The 15,389-nt window shown below is 48.8% G+C and overlaps 2 protein-coding genes across 6 annotated transcripts in view; one reads left to right on the plus strand and one right to left on the minus strand.

Moving 5' to 3' along the window:
• The window catches only part of ABR (ABR activator of RhoGEF and GTPase), a 114,327-nt gene extending 105,815 nt beyond the window's left edge, over positions 1–8,512 (plus strand). For all 5 annotated transcript variants that reach the window (XM_080982848.1, XM_080982849.1, XM_080982850.1 and 2 more), the window contains 7 exons: positions 7–66; positions 238–347; positions 658–797; positions 2,526–2,660; positions 3,728–3,833; positions 5,520–5,670; positions 6,373–8,512. In XM_080982848.1, coding sequence (XP_080838974.1) covers positions 7–66; positions 238–347; positions 658–797; positions 2,526–2,660; positions 3,728–3,833; positions 5,520–5,670; positions 6,373–6,462 — 792 coding nt within the window. In that variant the 3' untranslated portion in view covers positions 6,463–8,512. The remainder of the gene's footprint in view (positions 1–6; positions 67–237; positions 348–657; positions 798–2,525; positions 2,661–3,727; positions 3,834–5,519; positions 5,671–6,372) is intronic.
• Positions 8,513–10,382: 1,870 nt separating this feature from the next.
• TIMM22 (translocase of inner mitochondrial membrane 22) lies at positions 10,383–15,332 on the minus strand. The gene is made up of 4 exons (XM_080983263.1): positions 15,052–15,332; positions 12,829–13,025; positions 11,960–12,032; positions 10,383–10,893 (listed from the first exon to the last, which is right to left on the minus strand). The coding sequence occupies exons 1-4, from the start codon at positions 15,296–15,298 to the stop codon at positions 10,817–10,819; spliced, it is 594 nt and encodes a 197-aa protein (XP_080839389.1). The 5' UTR covers positions 15,299–15,332; the 3' UTR covers positions 10,383–10,816.
• Positions 15,333–15,389: the final 57 nt, after the last annotated feature.

Raw genomic sequence — 15,389 nt, forward strand, 5'->3', positions numbered from 1 at the left:
TTGCAGCTGGATCCCCAGACGGTGCAGACCAAGAACTGGCACATGGATGTGATTGAAATGAATGGGGTAAGAAGGGGAAACGGGTCGGGTACCACGCCCCACGGTGCTTGCCCAAGATCCCCCCTTCCCTCATGCTCTCACTGCCCACCCTGGGCGCTCCTCTCCCCCACCCCACCCCTGTAGTAGAGAGTTTCTCCATTGCAGGATGTGACCTTGACCTTGAAATCTCCCTTTCAGATCAAAGTAGAGTTCTCTATGAAGTTCACCAGCCGCGACTTGAGCCTTAAAAGGACCCCATCGAAAAAGCAGACGGGAGTCTTCGGGGTAAAAATCAGCGTTGTCACAAAGTACGTTGTGATTGGGTCCGGCGGTGGGTGCAGGGCTGCCCTGATGGGGGGGCGGGTTGGTGACGTTTGGGCGGAGGGGGAGGGAATGCCAGTCTGGGCCTTTGCAATATTTGTTTGTTTATTGTAATAAGTCCTGCCTTTTCAGGTCTTCAGCCACTCGGGGCTAATAAGGTCCATAATTTTTTTTTTAAGACCCTACTGCTTGCAAACACAGGGAAGAGGCGGGCAGCTTCTGCAAGGGCCTGGCTTCCTCCGTGGTGTCCTGGATCTCTCCTGACCCATCTCTCTCCTCTTGCTCTGTCGCTTCCAGGCGCGAGCGCTCCAAAGTGCCCTACATTGTGCGCCAGTGTGTTGAGGAAGTGGAGAAGCGCGGCATTGATGAAGTGGGGATCTACCGGATCTCAGGGGTGGCCACGGACATCCAGGCCTTGAAAGCAGCCTTTGACGCCAGTAAGTTCCCCCTTGCATCTTTGCTGCTGCCATGCCAATTTCTTTCTCTATCTATCTCATGGCTTAGCCAAGGATCTCTTCTCTGAGAGCAGCCAGCCCCCAGTCTTTGTATCTGGCATTCGCACGAGTATGCTGCCACTAAACACGGAGGTTTTTATTTAGCTGTTTTCTCTAATACAGTGGTACCTCAGGTTACATACACTTCAGGTTACATACGCTTCAGGTTACAGACTCCGCTAACCCAGAAATAGTACCTCGGGTTAAGAACTTCTGGATGAGAATAGAAATCGTGCTCCGGCGGCGCAGCGGCAGCGGGAGGCCCCATGAGCTAAAGTGGTGCTTCAGGTTAAGAACAGTTTCAGGTTAAGAACGGACCTCCGGAATGAATTAAGTACTTAACCTGAGGTACCACTGTAATGCTTTTAGGACAGTTTTAACTGTAGCTTCTCTTAGAGCCAGCATTGTGTAGTGGTTTAAAGTGATGAGGGTTCAAATCCCCACTCGGCCGCGACATGTGCTGGGTGACCTTGGGCCAGTCACTGCCTCTCAGCCTGGCCTACCTCATAGGGCTGTCGCGGGAGACTAAATGAGGAGGGTGAGAAACACATATGCCACCTTGAGCTCCTTGGAGAAAAAGGTGGGATATAAATACAGCAGCAGCAACAACAACAACAACAACTGTCTTGAATTGTAATTGTTTATAGAATGTTTTAACTATTTTAGATGGTTTTTTAATTGTGTATTTGTTTCCTGCCCTGGGCTCCTTCGGGAGGAAGAACCAGGGTATAAATTCAATAATAGATAAATCATTATTATTTATTTAGCTACTTTTGTACACAGCTGCGGGCAGGATTCCTGCGTCGTAGGCGGTTGGACTAGATGACCCTCGGGGTCCCTTCCAACTCTATGATTTTATGTTATTGGATTTCCATCAGCTCCAGCCAGCTTGGAATGATGAGAGTTGGGAGTCTGCCCACATCTGGAGGGGTACCATGATAGACACTCCTGGCTTAATAGATAAACATTTGGCTGCACCATTACGGATATTCAGTAAACACATCTGTCCAAGTGCCTAAAAGCAGCAGTCAAAATGTGGAAGTGCAATAAGGCATTGTTAATATTTGTAGAGGGACGCTGTCCAGCTTGATGAATGGGGAAAGATGTGTCTTCCAAAGACACCTGAAGCAGGTCTCTGCTGTAACAGGAGAGGGAAGAGTCTTCCAAATATTGGGGGCAGCAGCAATAAATGCCTTTTTAAACCCCCCTCCCAGTCAGTTGCCTGCCCCTAATCTCACCCTATTCTTTGCAAATGTATCTACTCCTTTTGTTTTAAAGCCAAGTAAGCTATCACCTCATCTTATGGTTCTGAAGCCAGCTGGCTGAATTGAAAAGAAGAAAGGGAATTAGCTGGATCTTGGCCTGATCTAGCAGGGGAATTCTTGAGGATGGTGGGGGTGGTTATATAGCTTCAGTGGCAGGGCCTCGGCTTTGCATACAAAGGTCCCAGGTTCAGCCTCTAGCACCTGGCAGGTGAAAAAAGAGGAAGATCAGGTTAGCAGACAATGGGAAAGATCATCTCTCTCTCTCTCTCTGCCTCAGACCCTGAATATCTGCTGCCAGTCAGAGTTCACAGTATTGAACTAGGTAGACAAAGAGTCTGATCTGGTATATAAGGCAGCACATTCCCCTTCCAGCATTCCTCTTTCCTTTGTTTCAATTCTGCCATAGACAGCAAAGACATCCTGATGATGCTGAGCGACATGGACATCAATGCTATCGCAGGCACCCTGAAGCTGTATTTCCGCGAGCTCCCTGAGCCTCTTCTCACGGATCGGCTTTATCCTGCTTTTATGGAGGGTATCGGTAAGGGAGCTTGTGTTACATGTATTTGCAGAGATGTGGAGCAGGAATTTCTTGATACAGGCCTGGAGCTCAGGATTCAGGGAGGGGTGAGACCCTAGTCAGGACCACAAGACAAAGAGGGCAGGGGCAAGTTGTCTGTATCATTTCTCTTGCATCTGGATAGGCGTAGAAACCCCAGATACGGCCTAACAACCAACACATCTTTGCAGCACCTCTGAGTGTTAATTTCCTTTTTGTATTTTATTCTCCCCTGCCCCCAAGCCCTGCAACCAGCTCAGGGCAATATGCGTAGAGTTTATTATTTTTATTTATTTATTCAGAGCATTCATACCCTGCTCTTCAGCCCAAAATGGCTTACATACAGTCAGTTAAAACGAGACAGTCCCTGCCTGCAGGTTTACGATCTGGAAAAGCACAGCACACAAGGAAAAAAGGACAAGGAGGGAAGAGGAAAACATAAAAGTCAGGCACCAGTTCTTAAACTGTTGCTCATATAATGCCTGTCTGGCACAGTTCATGGGTAACAGGAGCCTGGTGGAGCTGGGCTTTCAGGCAAAACTGATGGAATGAGCCCTGCTTCCCATTGCTCCCACCCAGGCAGTCTGCAGAATGGCTGCCCCTGGAAACAGTCTGATGAAGTTACCTTGTTTTATTAAGGAGGGAGGCTGTTACTTTGTGGTAGAGCCCCTGCTTAGCATGCAGAAGTTCCTAGCTTCAATCCCTGGCAACTTATGAGTAAAAAGGAAATGAGAGAAACCTTTCTTTGCCTCAGACCTTGGAGAGATGCTGCCAGTCATTTGGACTAGAAGGACAAATGCTTTGAGCTGTCCATCTTCACAACCACCTTGAGAAGTAGACCAAAAACAGAGCATCTGGAGAGCTTCATGGCTGTCTGAGGTTTTGATGCTGAGCATTGACAGTCTGTATCTACTGCCCCTCACTGGGTCTCTTGAGAATGAGTGTGCAGTTTGGACTTTGGTGGTTCTGGGTACATTAGCAAGGCTTTTCCAGAGTTGTTGGGGTGTGGGCGCTTGCCAGCTCTCTTACTGCCACCTTTCCACCCCCAGCACTCTCTGACCCAACAGCCAAGGAGAACTGTATGATGCACCTTCTACGTTCTCTGCCTGACCCCAACCTCATCACATTCCTCTTTCTGCTAGAACACTTGAAACGGTAAGTCCCTCCTGTCTCGAGAACAGGGAGACCGAATCTCTGCAATTGGGTAGGGCCCAGAGTACAAGGAGCCTGATATTTTGTTTCTTTATTTTATTTCTTTATTTATCTTGTTTTTTATCCTGCAGTTCGACACAGAAAGTCAAAAAGTGGCAAACAAATCAAAGTCTAGCCAACCAACATAGCAAACTTTTTTAAAAAAAAGAAATGCTAGAACGGCAAAAATACTAAATTCACTCAAGCCAGGGCCAAGCATTGGTAAAACAGTTGTTGGAAGAGGATCTAAGCAGATCGGCCAAATGAAATGATCTCTGGCTGGTGCTGAAATATTTGGCTGGTGCCAGGAGAGCTTCCATGTGGAGAGCATTCCAAGGACTGGGGGGCCACCACCACAGAAGCCCCGGAGAGGGGACCCCCACTTCCCAGACTAGCTCTGCCTTTTGGCTGCAAGATCAGCTCTTTGTGTCTCATTGGAGAGCTGATGATCCGTTGCTGGGAAGCACAAGTGTGGAGAGCACTGCTGTTGTGCTCTGGTCCTGTTTTCAGGCTTTCCCCCTAGGGCACCTGGTGGGCTGCTGGGATGCTGGACTAGGTGGGCCTGATCCAGCAGCCAGTCTCTTCTGACGTTCTTGTGTTCAGGGTCCACAGCAAAGGAAAAAACCCCGTTCCTAATTTTCCACTTGCTTCCCTTGGGGCGGAGCAGAGTTCAGCGGCAGGTGCAACTCTCTTCATATAAGGAGAAACTGCTCGCAGACTGTCTGGAAACCTCAGCCGCCTCTATAGATCCTGAAAGGGAGATGACAGAGGGGTTTAAGGAGATGGCGCTGTCACTTAGCAGCCTGCTCATGAGGGCTTGGATGCAGACAGGCTCCGGCCTCCTCCCTCCCTCAAGTCACTCGGCTTCTGCCGAGGACATGGAATCGATGTAGGAGCTGCGGCTTGGCTGAGTGCCGGGCAGGCCAAAAGCTCCTCTGCACCAGTGGGAATTTGGGGCTGGAATCTTGTGTTAATTGGCACATCCCTCTTCCCTGTTTTGTTTGTTAAGAATCAAGCAGGGGGGAGGGGGGGAGAGAAGGATGATCCAGCAGCAGAAAGAGGTGGTTGTAGGACGGGGGGAGAGCAGCGCTGCGTCCTGGAAGGAAAATCCACTTGGCTCTCGGCTCGGAAGAGAGGGCACATCCAGTTCCCACATCTGTTCTGCTGGACGCCACTCAAATGGAGCACAGCTTGTGTTATTGGGGCTGGAGCGCAGCTGCCTCCTAACATGGCAATATTTTGACGCTGGTTTCCAAGGCAATAGCTGGCCATGGACCAGCACAGCCAGCAGTAGTTTCCGGGGAAGGTGTGTGTGTGCCGGAGGAAGTTTTGGATGATTTCCAGAGCCAAAACCTCAGAGGGCAAGTTGGCAGGGGGCGGGAACTGGGAAAAGCGGATGGTGCCACGTCAAGGCGGGAGTTTGAAGCTGGGATTGTGTTGCTTTCACATGTGGAAATTGTGTGTGTCCAGAATGAGGGGTCAGGCAAGGAGAAAGAGAGAGGGGGGAAATGGTGAGAAATTCCATCTGATCTTCTCCAGCTGGGCTATGGTGGAAAAGCCTGCAAACCTTGTCTTAGCTGACTTGGAAGGCCGCGCCAAAATCTTGCGAGTCTTTTTGAAATGGGTCTCTCTCTTTGTCTTTTTATGCAGGGTGGCTGAGAAGGAGCCCGTCAACAAAATGTCCCTGCACAATCTGGCCACTGTGTTTGGCCCAACGTTGCTGAGACCTTCTGAGGTGGAGAGCAAAGGGCAGCACCTCACGTTGGCCTCAGATATCTGGTCCCACGACGTAATGGCGCAGGTACAGTGGGTGGGGAAGGGGGGGGGCAGCAAGCAGAGGATTTGACTGCGTTTGGATGGGCAAGCTCCCTCTGCTGGGCAAACTTTCAAACTTCACCCTGGAAGCGCAGCTGCTCGCGCACGCTCTGTGTGTGGGGGGGGGAGAGGGGGAGAGAGCGCGAGCGCGCGCTTGCTCAGGTAGACCTTAATTTCATTTTTAAAACCTCCGAACTTGTATTACCTTCTTGTGCATTAATCTTTTTTAAAGCGTAGTGGATAACATTTTAAAAACTGATTTAGAATTTGGAGAGGAATTGTAGCTTAATGGTAAAGCACACACTTTGTGTGAACTGAGCACAGAAATGCTGCTTCCAGACCTGCTTCATTGCTCAATAAATGTCCCATCTGTCTTTGCCCAAATTCCTGCTGGGCCCCCTTAATTGGAGGGGCAGTTTGAGGGGCTGGTTAAATAACTGAAAGAGAGTGAGTGCATATGTAGCAGCTCCAGGGCATGTTGCAGCTCTTCCTAAAGCTGGCCCTTCTGGGTTCGTAGCTCTGTTCCTGCTGTGCTTTTTATTCCATCAACTTTGCAGTGTGGCAAATAAGAAAATCCGCAGGGATTCCATCAGAAGACATCTCTACCTATCAAGAACTGTTCTCTGTTGGGGACACTTTGCAGTGTGTGTGAGACTATCCTGATTTTAACCCACTTTTCCTTTTGCAGGTGCAAGTGCTACTCTACTATTTACAGCACACGCCCATCTCCTTTGCTGAGCTCAAACGCAACGCACTCTACTTCTCCACAGACGTGTAGCCCCGGGGCCCTGCAGCCACCTGCATTTTTCTAAGCCGAGGGGCGCAGCACAGACTCATGAATCCGAGCACGGATCCTGCTGAGAATAACGTCGCTGCCCTGGAACCAGACGCTGCCCCATACCTCATGGGACGATTTTGTATCAGCCCCACACCCTTCTTTCCCCCCTGCCCACCTCCCAGCACAGTAGTCCACGTCTCTCATACTTCTTGTGTCCAGGAGTCATTTTTTACGTTCCATTTGTTGAGCAGTGGGAAGGAAGTGAGCGACGGATGAAGACACAGCCTCTCGTTTCTTCCCAAAAATGGTTGCCGCCTTCTGGGTCCAATAGAGCTTCGCTGCAGCCGAGTCCTCTCCTCCAGCCGGCCTCGCCACCCGCAACAATGCTTGATCTTTTTTGCTCCCTGCCTTTGTGGCCTGCATGTACGCTGCTTGCTTGGATTTTCCTGCTTTTGGAGGCTTAAGGAGGACACCAAGGGCTCTTCCCCCCGTCCTGGCCAACCTACATTCTCTTCGCTTTTGTCTCGCCTGACAGATCTGGTTGCTGAACTCTGCATTCTTTTACCCCAGCTGGCAGGGCTGAAGACAGCAGCATTTTTGTTTTTAAGAAGCCCTGCCTATTCTAGCTCCCCCCACTTTTTTAATGCTGGGGGAGCCTCTCGTCCTGTGACTCCTGTGCCTCGGTAGGCTTTGTAACTGTGCATAATGTGGGGGGGGGGGTAAAGCAGCCATCTTCCTGTTTTATTCTGTAAAAAGGTTTTAAAAATGAACCTTGATGGCAGGAAAGTGAAGAGAAAGTGGCTGTTTGCTAGTCATAGATGTGTGTGTGACAGAGAGTGATACCTACCTCCCCATCCCCGCCGCCCTGCTGTGTTGCCCACAATCACTTTATTTATGGTTAGATTCTCTTGGGACTAATTCAAACTTAATCCTTAGAAAGGAAATCAGATCTTAATGCGGGAGAGTGTGTCCTGCTCCCCACCCCTGAAAGGATTATTTGGCTGGCCGAGAGGAAGGCAGGAGGCTGGTTGCCTTATGGCCACACCTCTTGCAGGTGGCTCTCGCTAGCCAAGCCTGACCAGGGAGCCAGCGGGTATTTCCTGCTCCCGCCTCCTCCACATGGCTTCAATCCAGCCCAGCCATCCACTGGGGCTGTTGGGCACCTTTCCCCCAGGAGGGTGTCTGGAAAAGGGGCCGTTTCTCCATGCTTCACGTAGCATGGCTTACAGGGTTCAGCTAAGGAAGACTCAGGTTGGATGTCAAAGGTATCATTTCAGCCCTTAAGAGCCTTCACCACCTGCACCCCCCATTTCCCTCTTTCTGCGACAGACCGGGTGAAGCAGCCGAGGAGAGTGCAGCCCTCCGAAGGAGTGGGGGCTCTGTGTTCCCGATTGCCACCCCACTCACACACCCAGGTGCCAAGCAGCAATCCAGCAATAAGTTGTATTGGCAAGCTAGACAGCCCTTTGTTTCATGGAGAAGTCCCCCACCCTCACAAGAGAAATTACTTCCAGGCCTGCCCCTCCACGTTAAGTGACTTCGGCCACACTTTCTGCCCAGGACAATGGAATGTTCTGTGGCCCACTGTTCAGGGACCAGAAATATTTTGTTGGCCAGAGTTGTTATTTTTCGGGCCCTCCTGCACAGATCTTTGTGGGTCTGCATCTACCTGTATGTATGTGTCTGTGGAAGCTGAAGTCATTCCTAAGCCAGAGCGCCTCCGCGCACTTCTGAGTGTCAGAATCTGATACCAGCATAGCCAGCCCCCCCCCCCCCCGAAAACTGCACTTGCTCTTTTTTCTGACGGTGAGGAAGGGGAGACTGGGACTCCTGGAGCTACAGGTTAGATTAGAAACTGTATAATTGATATTTGACTTGTTTAAGGATATATTATATATATATATATATATATTTTTGGTTGTGTTCCGTTGCAGGTTTTTTTCTCCCCTCTCTGTAGATGACAAACTTTAAATGGATGTAAACCATGTGAGGAGATTAAAAAAAAAAAAAAAGTTAATAAAATGCAAAGCCCAAACATTTGCACAAATTACTTCCGGGGTGTTTGGTCTTTCGTATCTCAATCGGTGTTTAAAAAGATTTGGTGTAACTAGCTTGGACACATGACAGGAGTAATAGTTCAATTGGTGGAGCACCTGGGAGACCCTGCCTGAATCCCTGGAGAGCCACTGCTGCCAGTCAGTGTGAGATGTGGGTGCCCAGTGGTCTGACTCAGTAGAAGTCAACATCCTAGGCATCTAATACAGAAGCAGCCAATGTGCTGCCCTCCAGATGCTGCTTAACTAAAACTCCCCTCACCCTTGACCACTAGCTAGGCCGGACACTGGTGCTGATGGGAACTGGGAGTTCAATAATACCCAGAGGTACCACTTTGGCTCCTCTTGTTCTAACAGCCACTCGATCTATACCACCTTCCGCTCCCTTGCTCATAACTGTAGTCTAGCTGCATTTCCCCTCCTGTACAGGGATTATGCAAGGGAGAGGGAGGACCATGTCTTGCACATCTAGCTATGAGCACACCTGTACCACATGACAGAATTCATGCAAGCAATTGATCCCATGCCGTTATTAGGGGCTATTGCAGCTCAATAAGCAATTCTGCCAATAGGAAGGGGGCTGGCAAAGGGAAATAAAGGCGGGGGAGAGTGGGAAAGCTTAATTATTCGGCCTGTGAAACAGCAATATTTCTCCTAGGCAACTAGGGCTGTTGCCATGGGAATGCCAAGATGGGTGCCTAGTGTGCTTCCATCCTCCTGTTCGGTGTCACTTCACAAACCAGCTCTGAACACATGAGTGCCCCCCCCCCCCCGTTTGTGATCTTTTAATTACAATTTCCCAGCAAGTCCCAGTGGTGGTGCTGATTAGTGAGAGGGTGCAGAAAGCCCCAGGTTCAGTACGCAGCATCACAATTTGCTGTGGGGGGTGGAGAGCACGCAATATGATGCTGGCCTTTGTCTGATGCAAAACCAACCCAGAATGCAGATTTAGAACCTGCTGTAGAAAAAATAATTTAGTGGAGGGAGGCAGTGAGTCTTGAAGGCAACTTCCTTTCAGTCTAGCATGAAAAGAAGCCCCTCGCCTTGAACCAGTGATGCTGAGCTTCTCTCACCTCCAAAGACACAGCTGGGCACATTCAACACCAGCCTATGCACTGACAAGCTATAACTGCCTAGTTTAAGTAGATCATCAAGAAGTCCCACCTACCTGCTGCGCTGCCTCACTGAAGTCCTCTGGAGACCCCCAACAGTGCTGTACCGGAGTGGGGAATGAGCGGTCTCCCTGATGTAGCACTGCAGTTCATAAACCATCCAAGTTCTTTGGTGTTTTATTTCAGTTTCTCTTTTAAGACGATTCAGCCAGTTGGAAGCTTGAGCTCTCCTGACAAGCACCTGTAACATCTGCAGGGGACAAAACCCCACTTTTTCTTGGTCACTGGCAGAGTCATCCTCTCTTTTCTCCTAAAGGTCTCTTCCCAGAATGTACTGTAGTACGGAGAGGGGCCCTAGGTTACCAAGCTTAGTGTGGGAAGCAGGAGAGCTGCTTCCAGCTTTACACTGTCTGTACCCAAGAGAATGTACTTTACTTCTTACTATCGTATAACAGGAATCTACAGATAGCCTCACTACTGGGTCCTTCTAACCCAGTACACTGTTTCCGGCAGTAATCAGCCAAACGTCTCTGCAATGTGCAGAGGCAGGGAATGAAGGCAACAACCCTCCCCTGCTGTTTGGTGTTCAAAGGTATACTGCCTCTGCAAAAGGAGGTTCTATGTAGGAAACACGACTAATAACCGTAGAGCGATCTTGCCTCAATGAATTTGTAGGTGTCAAGCTCCATTTCAGAAACCTAAGCTAAATTTGATATCCATTGACAAACAACTAGCCACAGCATTTTTTACATGATAGGAAATATTGTTCTTGTTTCATTAGCATCAAACACTTGACAAGGCCTGGAATAAGTTAAATCTTTCAATTTTCTCCTGTATCCGACATAGTTATGAAGCTACGAGCTTGTGTTTGTAGCAAGTGCTGACATGCTGTAACAGCTTTTATGCTTGCCACAGCAAATGCATACACTTAGCAGAAGGAGTTGATAGAATACAGTCAGTCCTTGGAATTAACACCTAGTCGTACCTCTCCAACGATGTTTGAACAACACTTTGCTTAGATGACTCGCTGACTCTGCCCACGGGCTGGATGCATATCCTGTTATCTAGGACACAGCTCTCAGAAACCTTTCCCCTTTCCTTAATCGGTTGTCAGGAACAGGAAAGTGAGTTGGGCCAGCTGTCCTGCACAGTTCACACCAGAAGGTTCCCATTCATTGGCATCAGCTGCTACCGTAAGTAGTAGTCAATCACTGCAGAGAATGCAGCAAAGCCTCCACAGCCAAGGACCCCGGCTTTCAGGCCAGCTGCAAGGCAAAAGGAGAAGGCCGTCAGCACAACAGCACATAATCAAGTTTCTTTCCTGTAGCTAAGCCTATATTGTTGGCTGGAAAGCAAAAAAGATCACTTCCACTAGCAGGTTTGATCCCAACCCCTTGTAAAATACTCCTTTTCTTTCAGCCCTACAGAGGATGACCTGAACCAGGTCCTGGCCCTAGAAACTGGAGCACTCAGTAAGATCAGAAGCAACAACTCTTGGCTGCAAACACAGAGATGGGATTCAGGTAGCACCAGCTGTCTTTCCCTCTCAAAGAAGTTTAAACCAATCGGACCCAACATAACAAGCTTAGCTAGAAGCTGTTCAGAAAACCATTTAATGCTCTTAGGGAAGATTAACACTCTTAATTTTTAACTTGCCCGGCTCCAGCTAGCTCAGTATGGTTTACACCGAATGGCAGCAGCTCTGTAGGTTTGTAGTCCTTTTCCCAGCTCTACTTGGAGATTCCAGTGGGGACTGAAACTACAGGCCATCCTAAGGATTGAACCCTTAGTCAAGGCAGAGGTTCTCCTTCCATGATCCAAACAGTCAGTGGGGAAAACACCACCTGACTGAGCCACAGCATCTACAGTGGCCACAAGTCAGCTTATGAGGACAAATCCCTGTATAAACAGAAAAAAGCATCTGTCTGTCAGCGGAAGGTCATCAGAGAAAGGATGAGACAATTCACCTTCAGCAAGCAGTTCCAGCACCTTGGAGCAGGTGCTAAGACTAACAGCACAATTCTAGGCATGTCTACTACAGTAAGTCCTACTAAATTCAGTGAGGCTTATTCCAAGTTAAACAGGGCCAGGATTGTAGCCAGGCGTGGGGAACTTGTGGTCCCCCAGATGCTGCTGAGCTCCAACTCCCATCAGCCACAGCTGCCACAGCCTAGGATAGGAGAGGTGGGAGTTGCAGTCCAACATCCTGCTCTGTGCTATGGCTCATATTACTTCCTGGCCATAACATTTAGGAGCAGTAGAGCTTGCAGCATTCTGTCTTTATCAGGATCCAAATGAGCCCAGCAACTGCTCAACGGCAACACGACTCACCCCGGAAGCCAATGGCCCCTCCAGTAATGCACCCACTCATCACGCTGTTCTTCCAGTCAGTCTTGCCTCGATACTAGGAAAATGAGAAACACAACATCAAGACCAGCCACATGAATCTCTGCATACAGCATCAATTCTAAACCACGTAGGCCCCAGATGTCTGAAAGACCTCCTCCTCCTACGGACCCTCCTGAGTGTTACTATTGGCAGAGGGTGCCCTCTTGGTCTACTGCCCTTGAAAGTTCAAAGGGTGGGGTGGCCTGGGAGAGGGCAATTTCTGTGGCAGCCCCTAAGCTGTGGAATTCCCACAAAGGTGAGCCAGGCACCTTTTGTATTTATTTCATACAATTTATATACAGCTTGATTGTAAAAAAACAAAAACAAAACACCAACCCTCAAAGCAATCGTCATAAGCTTTCATCATATACTGAAAATCCACATCTTTCAGGACCCACCCTATTCTTGCGACTAATTTATCTGAAACTGTTTTTAATATTTTATCTTGTATAAATAGTTGTATCTGGCCCAGAGCACCTAAGAAACACTGCAATAATCAATTAATCAATCAATCACAATAGCAGTAGCAGTGGTGCTTTTGTACTGTTGGGTGGGGAATAAATCTAGTGGCTTGAGATGAGAACATGAGAGTTCCCCTGCTGGGTCAGGTCAAAGTGGCCAACTAGATGAGATGCCCCAGTGGGAAGACCACAGAGATATTCAGGAGTTGTCACTTTTAGTCATGCATACAGTCCTACTGAAGACTGTGGCTTTAAAGCTGGCATGAATGACAACTTATAGTGTAAGACGTTATATTTAAATAAGAAAATCATTACAAGAAACCAGCAGATCAAAGCTGGAGAGTTACTCACAGACTCCACCAGGCATTCAGTGCAGGAAAACATGGCACCGACAATGGCAAAATTCTTGGCGTAGGACATCCCTCTTTGCCCCATGTCTTTCAGGACCTCTTTGGCTGTTGGCGTGCGGTACGGATCCTTGGGGTCAAACCCCACATTGGTATCGATGCCGGCCGTGAACACACCAAAGGCACCTCCCAGCACGAATCCTGCCAAGTAAACAGAAAAGTTGGCAAGGCAGTTAGCAGGGTGACAGGCTCCAAAGTCCATTTCAGTGTTGTTTCTCAGAAGCGTCCTCATCTCCTCAATTTCAGGCCACTCTGCTCGGACACATGAAATGAGGGGAGGCTTGTGGCCCATCTAATTCAGTATCCTTTTCTCACAGGGGCCAACCAGATGCCTCGATGGGAAGCCCACATGCCAGCGACATAGCTAGCTGCTCGAGCACCCGGGGTGGCACAAATGCCCTGCACCCGGGGGCGGGGCAAGCTGGGGCAGAGCATGATGTGCGAAACCTCCACGGAGTCTGCAAGCCCCAAGTTGCTGTTTTGGGCAGTGCGGAGCCTGCAGGTACCCAAGCCACCGCGTCACTCCCCAGGAGAGATGTGTGGCTTGGGCGCGCTGCAGGCCAGGCTCTGTGGTCACCCCCCTCAGTGATGACACCCAGGGCGGCCTGCACCCCACTTCCTACGCCACCGCTACAAGCAGGACCTGCGTGCAACAGCACTCCGCTCCCCAGTTCTGTTTCCCAGCAAACTGGCAATCAGGGCCATATTGACTCCGACAATGGAAGAAAAACATAGCCATCAAGGCTAGTAGCCACTGATCACCTTTACCCTCCATGAATCTGTCTAAACCTCTTTTAAAGCCATTCACTTTGGTGTCCATACCTGCTATGTACTGCGTGAATAAGCCATTTCTTTTGTCTGTCCTGAATCCTTCAACGCTCAGCTTCATTGCATGGCCCTGAGTTCTAAAGTTATGAGACAAACGTTTCTCTCTCCACTTTCTCCATGCCATGAATTATGTTATCTATCTTCTTTCATGTCTCCATTGACTCTCCTTTTCTCTAAACTAAAATGTCTCAAATGCTGCAGCCTTTCCTCATGGGGCTGTTGCTCCATCCCCTTGATCATCTTGGCTGCCAGTTTTTGAACCTTTTCCACATCTAAAACATCCTTTTGAACCATACACAGTGCTCCGAATGTGGTCGCACCATAGATTTGCATAAAGGCATTATTATATATACCCAACATCCTGCCACTTAATGCTTTGCAGCTGATGAGCCCACTAAAGAAAAGTGCATTCATTAAATGTTTAATAAGCAAGTGCACAATTCTTCATTACTATTATCGAGCTCTAAGTGCTCTAAAGTGCCATACAGATGCTTTTCTATACCACTAAAGACTCAATAATAGAAAGGACGTATTTTTCAACGGCTTCCAAATGGGCATGCCTTTATGAATGACACTGAAACTCTCCTGCTTCTTTATTAGCCACAAATATATTGTGGGCCTGCAGGAAAACTTTTAATAGGTCTTGATATGCCATCGCTAATAGTAATTTATGGTGCTCTTTTCACTTGTGGTCATTTTTGCAACAACCCTGCAAAGTAGGTTGGTTCTTCATAGCCCCAAGTTGTAGAAGCTGAGAGATGCAATGCTATATAGAATACATCCACAATGATTGTTATTAACCACAAATATATTGTGGGCCTGCAGGAACGCATTTTCACAAGGCTTGCTGTGCCGTTGCTAATAAGCATTTTATAGTCTTTTCCCTTGTGGCTGTTCTTGCGACACCCTGCAAGGTAGTGCTTATTAGCCCCAAGTTGTAGAAGCTGAGAGATGCAATTTAGTTTATTATTATAATTTTTTATACCCCAGCAGGATAAGCAGAGTATAAATGAAATTATTATTATTATTATTGCACCGCTCAGATTCTACAACCTGGGGCTAATAATAAAAATTAGAAATTTAAAATTAGAAATTTAAAATAATAAAACATAGAATAATTTAGAATAAAAATCCACATTGTTATTCACCACAAATATTGCTGCACGGACGCTAATGAGCATAACTGACGCATGCGCTCTTCGCTTAAGGTCTTTCTCACGACAACCCTGCAAGGTAGGCCGCTGGGAAGGCCCGAGAAGTAACTTTTCGCAAAACCAAAAAAGAGACGCCCCACCACCAAACGAAACCCCTCTTTCCCTCCCTCCTCACCACGACCTACCCCCGACGCAGGCCAGCGCCGCCTTGAAGCCGCAGCTCTCCATGGCCCGCTCGACCATCTTTTGCTCGGGGCTCTTGGCCGGCGCCGGGAAGCCCCCAAGGGCGGCCGGGTCCAAAGCCCTCGCCTGCCTCGGCCCGCGCTTCTCGCCCACCAAGTGCTCCAGCAAGAGGCTGTACTGCAGCGCCCCGGGGGGCACCGCAGCTTCGTCGGGCCTACTCGGGCCCGTGGAAGATGAGGCCGCCGCCATAACTGTCCGTTCCCCGCCTCAGAAAACCAAGACTACGGCTCCCGTCATGCCTTGCTCCGCAGCGCCCGGCTCTCCCAACAGGATTCGTGCT

Source organism: Podarcis pityusensis (assembly GCF_964106645.2).
Source record: "Podarcis pityusensis genome assembly, chromosome: 15".
Classification (NCBI taxonomy): domain Eukaryota; kingdom Metazoa; phylum Chordata; class Lepidosauria; order Squamata; family Lacertidae; genus Podarcis; species Podarcis pityusensis.

Bases quoted from the DNA above. Each gene is read 5' to 3' on its own strand.
- TIMM22 (XM_080983263.1), bottom strand. From the start codon at position 15,298: ATGGCGGCGGCCTCATCTTCCACGGGCCCGAGTAGGCCCGACGAAGCT. The intron at 12,033-12,828 runs GTGAGTAACTCT...TCATTTTCCTAG, and splicing joins CTGAATGCCTGGTGGAGTCT to TATCGAGGCAAGACTGACTG. The intron at 10,894-11,959 runs GTGAGTCGTGTT...TTTGCCTTGCAG, and splicing joins AGGGGCCATTGGCTTCCGGG to CTGGCCTGAAAGCCGGGGTC.